The sequence below is a fragment of the Fringilla coelebs genome (assembly GCF_963513975.1).
Source record: "Fringilla coelebs genome assembly, chromosome: 5".
NCBI classification, from domain to species: Eukaryota; Metazoa; Chordata; class Aves; order Passeriformes; family Fringillidae; genus Fringilla; species Fringilla coelebs.
Window position 1 is genome coordinate 66,106,255 of NC_140033.1, and position 11,698 is coordinate 66,117,952.

Below are 11,698 nucleotides of genomic sequence, written 5' to 3' on the forward strand. Positions count from 1 at the left end.
AGCAAGGTCAAATTCCTGTTCACAGGTTCAAGCTACAATCCAATACATTTTACCCAAATTTCTGGACTTTGCAGAATTATGAGCACAGAACACCCCAAACCTTGCTCTAACAGGCAGCACACCTGGACACAGGTGTTGGCTGAGATCCCCAGCAGTGCCTGTGACACAAACACAGGCTCCAAACATTCTGTATCAAAAAAATTCTGTACCAGCAATGGTGTGGCAGCAGGACCAGGGCAGTGACTGACTGTCCCCTGTGCCACCACACTGCTGAGGCACCTCCAATCCTGTGCCCAGTTCTGGGCCTTTACCTAACAAAAAAAGACACTGAAGAGCTGGGAGCATGTCCAGGGAAGGGAATGGAGCTGGGGAAGGGTCTGGAGCACAAGTCTGATGAGAAGCAGTTCAGGAAGCTGGAGGGGCTCAGCCTGGAGAAAAGGAGGCTTGGGGGGACCTTCTGGCTCTCCACAGCTCCCTGCCAGGAGGGGGCAGCCAGGGAGGGCTGGACTCTGCTCCCAGGGAACAAGGGACAGGATGAGAGGAAATGGCCTCAAACTGTGCCAGCAGAGAGTCAGGCTGGGCATCAGGAGGAACTTCTTCATGGAAAATGTGGTCAGGCATTGGCAGGGATGGCACAGGGAGTTGGTGGGAGGTGTCCAAGGAATGACTGGATGCGGCACTCAGTGCTCTCTGGGTGACAAGGTGGGGATCAGTCACAGGCTGGACATGGTGGCCTTGGAAGCCTTTTCCAACTTCAGTGACTTCGTGATGCTGTGAACCCCCACCAGCACTCATCCAACTATTGGCTTCTTCATGCAACTCCTCAGAGCAGGTTCCCTTCTCCGAGCAGTACAAAATACACACTGCTCAAGACAGACTAGCTGTAAGAAAGATTAGTCTTAAGAATGTCTTAGATTACCACAGATGTACTATGCAAGCAATTATGGGAAATAAAACCAGGCTATGGAGTTCAGCTCAGAGTAACATGGGAAGTAAGCAAGGAGGAAGAGTGGGGACAAACAGCTAACTTTAGCAGTACCATAAAAGAAAGGACTAAAAATGTTTGTGGTTTTTCAATGCAAGTATTAAAAAGAAAGGAGACTCTTATTACAGGGACAGCTGGCTTGTACATGGGATTGAAGAATCTCTGAATGCTGTATGTATGAATTAACTATTTTTCAACCTACCTGAAGTTTCAAAGAGCTATTTTAGTTTATTCCAACTCACCTTCATGGATTCTGGCCCACTGCCTTAGTGGTATATCATGTAATCAAAACAGTAACTTTTTCTACAGCTAGCTGGGGCAAGTATTACAAACATACAGTAATTTATCACATTTTTTAAAGCATTGAAAAAAAGAAAAAGTAAGATGTATGGTGAAAACATGCAGTAGAGTTGCTTCAGTAAATATACTGAATTGACAAGCCAAAATAACCATGTATATAACCCCTGGGCAACTATTTTTAAAGTATTACTCATAGCAGAGAGGATGCAAAGGAGTCTGGATTTATTTGAATAAATATTAGCAACAGTTTTTAGTCATACCACTTTGCACAACACCTCCTTTTTTGTTTCTCTGATCATGTGCTCCCCCTTAACCATCACACTGGTCACAGCAGTGGTCAAACAATACATACTTTTATTTCATTTCTGGTTTTATCCATTTGAAATTGTACTACACTGAACTTTCTTCCAAAAATTAGCACACCACTCATTTACTAGCCTTAACAGCTACCAATGGATTAGAGTGCAAACCTGTCATAGATCAGGTTAAATGTATTTTTCAGTCTGCAGAAAGAATTTTCAATCTCATCTTTGTAAAAACAATAATGTTGGAACTTCAAGTTTATTTAGCCTACAATCATTTGTTCTGGCAATTTGTTCACATGAACATGATCTGAAACATTATTTAGCGCTGTTCACCCTGCAGTATAGCCTTACTTCCTCTCTTTGTGCTTTGTTGCTATGGAAGCAATATGAAGGTATTTAAAAAACCTTAATATACACAGGCACCAAGAGGGATCATCCAATCCAAGCAGGCATTTGAGGGAGGAAATGATACACATCCCAATGAATAACTTGAAATACTCCACTTAACACCTAATTATCTGCAAGAACAAAATACACTTGCTACTCTAGCCCTGTGACCTGATTTCCTAAATGAAACATGAGGAGACTCATGAAACAGAATCACAGTTAATAAATACAGTACCATTTACTAATTTTATGGGTCTCTTTTGTTTCAACAGTGCTATCCAAGTCCAATTTAGCAATTCACTTCAGAACAACTAATAATCCACAGCCAAATTTAACTGTTAATTTCTGAGGTAAACCCTGCAGAAGAAACCTGTGCTCTAGGAACTACATTAATTTCCATTTACAACGAAGTTCATCAGATCACTCAGCAAGGAATTAGCAACATTTGCTTGCCTACAATTTTTTTTTTGTTGTACTAACATACATGGAATACATGAACCATGCTCACCTCATGCAGAGGTTCCCCAAGGAGATCAGTGCTACTCACAGCATCAAATGAACCATCTACCCTGGGCCAACAGCAAATCTTAGTTATAACTCAGATGTATTTACTGAATGGCTATGTAGAGTAGCAGTCACAAAACAACTTCTACAGAAATCCTGTTAAAAATTGTCTTGTCGATGCCACCCTTATATTCAGTGTTGATAAACAGAGATTTTTACACCACCCTCTGGCTAGGAAAAAGTGCCTGAAGCAGATAACCAAATTACTGGGTTTTACCCCCTTTGCTTTTTGCTCAATAGCATTCCCTCTCCTTCTTCAAACCCATGAGCAGAGAACAGCACACACATGTGACAGCCCAGCAAGGACAGGCCAGCAGCCATCAGGCCAAAGGGAAGACCTCAGGCCACGCCTGTACCCAACAGTGAGCACACCCTGCTCCCTCTCCTGCAGGTGCTGGGCAACCCCTCTGGCACCTGGCACCACAATCCCTGACGCTCCGAAGGGGCTGAAGGTGACAAGCCCACTTCACCTGTACAGCTTTCTGAGCCCAGTGCTGTCCAAGGCCCAGCACAGACAATGACAGGCTGGACAGTGCCACCATGATATTTCCTGAAAAATCCTCTTTGCTCAGGATTTTCTCCTGGGAAGCTGAGAAGCCTCAGAGAGAAATGTAAACAATAACTATCTGACTTCCCTGTTTGCTGCTTTGGAATGTGGCTTAGACATTGTTTACCAACAGGTGAATCTTTGATTGGTTCCACGTGAGCTGTTTTTACTTAATGACCAATCCCAGTTCAGCGGTGTCAGACTCTCTGGTCAGTCACAGGTTTTTATTATTCATTCTTGTCTAGCCTTCTGATATATCCTTTCTCTTCCTTTAGTATAGTTTAGTAGAGCATTTTTATAATATTATATAACATCATAAAATAATAAATCAGCCTTCTGAGAACTTGAAGTCAGATTCTCATCTCTCACCTCGTCCTGGGGACCCTCACAAACATCGCAGGACAGAAGCAACATTTTGGCTCCCATCACTTTTCCTTTTATCCTGCTGGTCTGCAAAGCAGTTCACAACTGTGGGGCAGGACATTCTTGCCCTCCATGACCTTTCCTGTAACACGGCTTGAAAGTCACTCCTGTGTGCCATCAGTTCCTCCTCTTTAGGGCCACTGAGCAAGCCCTTTTTGCCAGCTACAGAGCTTACAGCCCAGCTCCTCCCACACTGAAGGGCTGTGCTGGCATCACCAACCCCTCCCTGGCAGCAGGATTCCAGCAATAGGCCCAGGAGTGAGCCTGGTTTAAGCACAATACCCTCACATGCCCACAGGGCTTCATTTTGAGCCAAACAGAGGAATCCCAGCCTCCTGGACTTCACTGCTCCTTCACAGCTTCAGAAAGGTGTTTGAGGGTAAGTTACTGTATGATAGCTGTTTCACCTGCTTTCACAAAACAGCAGAAAAGCAGCAGCAGAAATCCAGTAAAAAAACCTCATCTGAGGAACAGGAGTGAAAAGAAACAACAGACACACAAGGCAGTCACAACTGGAGTCCGATGTATAAAGCTCCACATGCTCACAATGGGAAACAGAGATTGTGAGAATTACTGAAAACCCTGAATATCCAGTGGAATGAGTAGCAATAACTACCACAAATACTACATAGTCCCATTTTCTCTTCACTGCACTGAAAGAAAAACTCATCTGTTAAGGAAATGTGAACACTACTCAAATCAGTATTTAATTCTTGGTAGATACCATCCTGACTGGCCAGCAACCATGGTATCCAAATGAAAATTCAAGATAATTTTTAAGAAGTCAAAGACAAAATTTGCTTCCTGGAATCAGATAAATTATCTTCAGTATCAGCAAATAAAAAGACAGTAAAACAGCAAAATGGATTCTGAATGAAGGTACTACAGGAAGTTTTCCTTTTATAAAACCCAATAACTCTGCCTCATATTAAAAAGTTTCCAAATATCTTTCCTTTAGCACTCTATAAGGAACAGTTCAGTGAAAATACAGCTGAACTAGACTTGAGGCTGAGACCTTTTCAAGCAGTCTAAGAGAGGGCAAATTCTTAATTGCAATTCAAGAAAGAATTAAGCTTATTTATAAAACAAATGCATCAGTAAAGTGACATCATACCACATGTGTAAAAAAATATAGCACAGGCTATACATTCAACAAAATTCTCAGCCTTACCAGTCAGTAACAATTCTTCTTTGATTTGTATTCCATGAAGCAACTTTATCAAATGGACAGATGTAGAGATGAGACCCAAGTTCCTATTATTAAATTGGGAATAAAACACAATAATTCACTTGATATGAAATACACTCAAAAAAATTTAAAGGCATTTCAATGAAGTTACCAGGAAACCTTTAGCATCTTCAGGACCTTTGAAATAAAAATAGTTTCTCCTACATTTCTGCCTGCCTAGCAGTAGCCACATTACTACCATCAGAAGCAAATCAAAGGGGTTTACTGCATCATCCTGCATTTTACCAATTTTGGGCACAGGACCTTCAGAGCTAAGTACCCTTTCCTCCCTTTTTGCTCTTCTTCCTATCAGACATTAAACATTAGCAAGTTATTCCCATAACTTAAACAGCTTTCTTTCTGTAAAAACTTTGCTCTGTCTGGAGGAAAAGCATCCAGAAGAAGAGTCATGTATCTTACTTCATAATAAACTTGGAGGATTTTCAATGTCAACAAAGCAATTAGTGACAGCTACCAAAAAACAACAGGGCTAGCTCAAAGGGAAACACAGACAACTCTCAGAGTAAAGCAGAGAAGGCCAAGTAATCATTTATCCTTTCTCCAGTGACAAGGAATCATAGGTAGACTCTCAGATTGACTTGCATTGCAATTTCTGTGGCATTAACAGAATTCTGCCCCAGCACAGCAATCAAGACTTGGTCCCCTGTCAAAATTACATTTAGTTCTATAAATCAAATTTGATACATCCCAAGAAGCCAATTTTTAAGACTGTAGTCCCCAACAATTCTTTGACATAACCAACTTGCAACAAGCTGGGGCAGCTTTTTTGTTGGTTGGTTGGTTTGGGGTTCTCATGGGGCATCTGGGCAAGGAGGGTTTTTGTTGCTATTTTGCTGGGGTTTTTAAAAACATCAACCAGACTGTCAGGTTTTCACTAACTACAGCTGGTTGTACCACAAGCATCCCTTCAATGTTGCAACAGACACAAGCAAAGAACAGAGAGGCTAAATAACTTAAGGAACCAGATTGATTTAATATCCTTTAAGCTCAACTTGCCTGTATATATGTATCAGGATTAATATGCACAGTTCCACATGCTGTGTTTTGCCAGGAAAGCCAGACAAATTTCAATGAACTTTAAAAGACATACTAATTCTGTAACTGATTATTATGACCATTTACTTATCTATTATGTTATAAAAAATAAAGAAAGAGAAAAAAAGGATAGTTCTACAGTCAGGCTTCTATCATTTGTGTAATCAACTTGCATTGATGGACCCAAATACTTTGTTCTATTACTGAGCAGGGCCCCAAACTGACCAACAAATAGGTCAGCTATTTTTGCTTCTTGCATATTTGAATTCAAGTGATTCCATCAAGCAGGAAATGCCAGTTAATACATCAACTAACACAGCAGTTCTTTTATAAAACCACAAAAACATCAGAAGGTGGTACTTTGGTATGGGCTAAAAGGGTTAATAACTGTACCTCAAGACATGTTGATTCTTGGCACACTCAACACAGGCATTCCTCAGACACCTGAAGCACTCTGCTATGAGCAGCAGGCAGGTGTCTAGATCTGCCAGTCCACAGGAGTCCTTACAGGTCTGCTCAATGGCACTTGAGGTGCTTGTCAGGATTTCCAGCACATCCTGAAACACACTTTCTTCTGCTGTTTCTCTGAAATACATAAATTTGTGGTTAAGAAAAAATAAAAATGCACTCCTACCAAAAAGCCTATGACATTGGCCCTTCTTATTGCAAGCCCAAAGATGTTTCTGCAGCAATCTTTAACTATTCCGAGTGTTTAATGACTCATAGTAGAAATTTTAAGTAGAAGGAACAAAAGCATCACGCAATCCTTATATCAGCCTTTTCAGAGAAAGGGCTGTAAAAGAGTGGTGCTGCCTTAGTATTACTCATGATTTTTCAACAGCTCTTTGAAATTTTAATGAAAATGAAACAAAAAATTCTCCCTGGCAGCTGGCAGGTTTATACATGCTGCTTTAAGAGGAATTGCTTTAGTTGATGAACACAGTTTGGATGTCCAGCATTAGATGTTTCAGAAGAATAAGGTATCAGAAGCTCTAGCCTGCTGCAGATTTCCTCAGAGGGACAAAGGTCATGGAGAAAGCTGGTGGCTGCACAAGCACCATTCTGAAATGTGTGACTCACAGTCAAAGGAAAAAGCCAACTGTGTCCCACCTCAGCAGACAACTACCCAACATAGAAGGTACCAGGCCACTTCCAGGAGCACCTGGACCAAGGAAAACAGCACTACCAAACCATAAGCACATGCAGAAATCCATATGACTGGATGACAGCTGATGCTGCTGCTCCATGAAGATTCACCAGCCTCCCAGGACTGACACACACATCTACAGATGATCTGTCACACAGAGATAAACAACATTTCCAAACTACAGCTGTTTGTCCACTCTGCCTTGATTTAATGTCCACAAATGTGATGAGGGCAGCACATGACCAGTGTTGCTTACTCAGTTCTGATCCCACAGGCTGGTGGAGAGAAGCCACACCAGGGAGTGTTTATGGCACTGCTACAGGGAAGTTCAATAAATCTGCTTGTCCAAGACTTCTGACCAGGGTCAGGAAAAGGAAATGCAGATGCAGCCTCCCTGAACCTTAAATAGACTTGTCCTGTACTCAGGATCAAACAGAAGAGAGTGAGATGAGAGGAAATGTAAAGTAGCATTAAAAAAAATGTTCACACAGAAAACTCTTCCTAAAGGATAATTTAAAAACTTCTTGATCAAACACTACTGGGTGATATGGTATTACCTGCATTCTGATGCTCACTCAAATGCCTGCACATTTGCACAATGAGAAATTCTACCTCCTCTTTTGGAAGTGATCATGTCCATAAATCAAACCACAGAATCAGCAAGGTTGGAAAAGATCCTCAAGATCATCAAGTTCAACATTAACCAAACACAGCCAACCCACCTTGTCTCTAAGCACACCCTTAGACATGTCTGGAGCCATTATTTCCCACCTCTGCTCCTGCCATGTTTCCTTTCCTAGACTAATCAAAACTCTCTTAGTCTTTGCTCACAGTTCACATTTTCTAAGTTCCTTATCAGATTTGTTGCTCCAATAGTGACACTTTTATGCTAGGCTACATCTTACTGACAGTACAGTGTCTCCAATGTAGAGGTCTGTTAGGGCATGGAGGAAACTTTAAAAAAAGGGAGAGTGTGGTAAGAAATACAACAACATACAATAATGTCACTAAATTACCACAACATTAGGTTTCAGATCTCCAGGAAATATGTATTTTATTCTGCAACCTCACAGTTGAGCAAGACCAATATATTTCCACATCCTACATCTACACTGAAACATTAATAAGCCCACCACTGCATCACTTGAGCATTATGGGGAAGAAGCTGCATTTAACAGTGGTGCAGTACTGAAGGGAAAATACCAAAGTGGCATAAAAAACAATGACCAAAGGCACAGCTGGCCCTCAGTCTCAAACAAAACAGTGGAGCTTACATAACCAGAAAGAAAGTTTGGAATTTGGTTTTGGTTTCAAGACTGAAGAAAATATATTCATGGAACTTGAACCTTCAACTTCCAAGAAGCAGCATAGCTCCTGCCACCTCCTGATGTGCCAAGAGAAGAGTCAGTGGCTGATGCACCACAGTCCCCATGGGAAATGCACCAGAGACAAGTTTTTCTAAATGTCAGAAGAGCTACAGTCTGGTAAGGTAGTGCCCAGCCAGGGAGTGCTTTTTACACTGAGCAGAACCATTAGCTGTTCCAAGTTCTTAAACTCTGACATTACTTTAAAATGGGACCACTCAGCCCACTGTAGTTTCCTTCACATCAGCCTGTGCCTTTTGTTGGATTATCCCATGAAACCAATCATTTCCTGCAAAATACAGAGCCCAGTGGTCAGTGCAAGACATACTACTGTACAACATTCACTTATTTAAATTGGTAAAAAGAGAAATTAAAGAAGCCAGAAGAACTTTTGTGCACATTTTTGTGACTAAATGGGTAAAAGGACACCTTACAGTTATTCTTGTGCTGGAAAAGCTCCACTCTCCTGGCAGAGCTATGCAGCACAACAGAACTTTTAGTCAGACACTGGATCAGAAGCATGCTGAGATGCTGTGACAATTTTTCTTTTGAAGTTAGACTGAAAGTAAAAGAAAACATAAGAGTATAGACATTTCCAGTAAAATATGAAGATGAAAAACTTGTGTGTCCTAATGGAGCAAGTGTGGGGTCCACAAGGAAGTGTCTGTCCTTGGTGTAAATGTGGAAGCAGATGTTGATTTTTTTACATCATTGAGGAGAGACAGAACTCCAATTTGTCTCCTAACACTATGAAAGAATATCCAGAATGCTCAAGCCGAATCATTCCAGACAGAAATCAAATCTCAAGGCCTAAGCAGCAAGCAAAAGGTATTACAAATGAACACAGACTGACTCAAATGTTGTTTGATAGAGCAGGATTCTGTTCTGAGAAAACTTTCATCTGACTCTTGTACCTAAGCATTCAACTAGCACTGCAATTTGAGTGCGTACTACAAAGGAATTTAAATGAAAACTGTCCTTCTGAATAAAAAAATCCTCAAATTAGCAAGAACAGCAGAAAATATTTAGCTATTTAGATATTAAGAAACTAGCCAAGACTGACTTGAGAAAACTGTTTCACAGCAATGCTTACTAAATGCTTACTAATGCTTACAGTTTTTTTAAAAATAATCTTTTTTCCAGCAGTAAAACGAAGATTCACATACAAAGTAGCACCTATAAATATTTAAAATGTATTTTTGAAATGGAAAACATCTTTTCCCTAATTTTTGATTTATAAAATTACCAAAGAGCCTCCTAAGTGGATTTTAGATTAAAAGAATACCTTGCATTGTAAATAACCCTTGAAATCCATCCAGAACAGCTTTGTGGATATTCCACAAACTTCAGTTTCCTGTGTCTGGTAGCCTAACACAGCAGCTCCACATTTTGCTATTGCTACCTGTCCTTCATTTCCACATCAAGTTCTGCAGGAGTACAAATGGAAGCAGAAGCAAAGGGTACAGCAGCCCAGCTCTTGGACAAGGAAGACATGCACAATTTCATCTTAAGTCAAAACAAAGAGTCAGAATTCCTGCACCTATGCCAAAAGGAAGATTACTGTCACTCCTTGTAAGACCTGTTTGATTGTTAAAAACTGAAACTCTGAAAGATACCACTCTAGTGAACATGGAGTTAGAAACAGTAATGAAACCGTGTTCAAAAGACCAGGGGGCTCCAAAGAATCACAAAATTAGTCAGGAACAATGTGAACAAATCCAAAAATTTACAATTCTGTATTTCCACTCTAAGTTTTAGGTACATGCAGAACTCCATTTCTGAAGGAGCCCCTAAAAAGCCTCTAAAGTACTTATCCTCACAGGATTCCCAGGAACAAAATAAAGCCTTTTTTTTTTTTTTTTTTTTTTAGCTTAGTAAAGGAAGCTTAAAGAAATCAAGAAATCAACTAAAAGCACTGGAAGCCTCAAGCAAATCACACAACCAAGTGTCAACAACTTGGCCAACAAGACCAAGTGCTGGCGCTGCACCTGGGTGAGGTCAACCCCCGGGGATCAATTCAGCCTGGGGATGAGCAGATGGAGCAGCCCTGGGAGAAGGACTCTGGGGTGCTGGTGGTGAGAGCTGGACATGCCCTGGCCATGTGTGCTGGGCTGAGCCCCACCGTGGGCAGCAGGGGAGGTGGATGATGATTCCCTGCCCTGCTCAGGTGAGACCCCAGCTGCAGAGCTGCCTTCAGCCGTGGGATCCCAGCACAGAAGGGACTTGGAGAGAATCCAGAGGAGGCACCAAGCTGTTCAGACAGACACAGCAACTCTGCTATTAGGAAAGGCTGAGAGACTTGGGACTGCTCAGCCTGGAGAAGAGCAGATTTGGGCTGACCTAAATGATGCCATCCAGCACCTGATGGGAGCCTACAAGAAAGATGGAGATTATTTACATGGGTCTGAAGTGACAGAACAAGGGGCAATGGCCTCAGCCTCATAGAGTAGGTTTAGACTGGATGTTTGGAAGAAATTGTTCTGTGAAGGCAGTGAGGTCCTGGCACAGGGTGCCCAGAGAAGCTGTGGCTGCCCCATCCCTGCAGTGTCCAAGATCAGGCTGGACAGGGCTTGGAGCAACCTGGGATAGTGGAAGGCATCCTTGCCCATAACAAGGGTGGGATGGGATGAGCTTTATCGTTCCTGCAACCCAAGCCATTCTGTATCTCTAGCACATTTTATGCCACCCGCGACTGAGAGACAAACACCCTTCCTCTCTGCTACAGGCACAAGGACTGAGCGCACTGCAGCTCCTCATGGGCCCGCTGGGGCAGGACAGGAGAAGGGACAGCTCACCCCCCAAAAGCACATGCCCAGGAGAAGGCTGGGGGCGCAGAAGCTCCCCAGAAGGGACTTCATTCACACCCCTACGGGGGTACGGAGAGCCCCGAAGCCGACTCCACGATGGGCAGGACCTCGCTGGGAGCCGAGGCGAGTCCTGCCCGACATCCACCGGCACCGCCGCTCCCTGCTCCCCTCTACCTGGGCTGCGCCTCCCGGAACAGACCCGACAGCGCCCGCACGCTCTCCAGGCGGGCCGCGGGCAAAGCTTCCGCCGCCGCCGCCGCCATCGCCCGCCCCGCCCCGGCCCGGCCCCGCTCCGCCCCCGCCGCGCGGAAATGGCGGCGGTGCCGCCCCGGCAGGCGGGAGGGGCGCACGGGGCCGGCGGGAAAATGGCCGCGCTGGCCGGGAGACGTATGGCCTTTTCCCTTTCCCTTTCTCCCTTTCCCTTTCTCCCTTTCTCTTTTCTTGTTCCTTCCTCCCCATCTTTTCTTTCCCTACCTGAGTTTCCGCCGTAGGAAGCTCACGGCGGCGCCGGCTCCCCTCACGCAGGTGCTGCTGCCGCGCGCCCCACACCGCGCCCCGTGCGCTCTTGGGGACACCCGTCTCTAA

At 43.3% G+C, this 11,698-nt stretch overlaps 1 protein-coding gene across 2 annotated transcripts in view; it reads right to left on the reverse strand.

Annotated features, from left to right (window-relative positions):
* ATXN10 (ataxin 10) overlaps positions 1-11,377 on the reverse strand; it is an 85,788-nt gene extending 74,411 nt beyond the window's left edge. For both annotated transcript variants that reach the window (XM_084205506.1, XM_084205507.1), the window contains exons 1-3: positions 11,288-11,377; positions 6,189-6,380; positions 4,683-4,765 (exon numbers count right to left, since the gene is read on the reverse strand). In XM_084205506.1, coding sequence (XP_084061632.1) covers positions 4,683-4,765; positions 6,189-6,380; positions 11,288-11,376 — 364 coding nt within the window. In that variant the 5' untranslated portion in view covers position 11,377. The remainder of the gene's footprint in view (positions 1-4,682; positions 4,766-6,188; positions 6,381-11,287) is intronic.
* Positions 11,378-11,698: the final 321 nt, after the last annotated feature.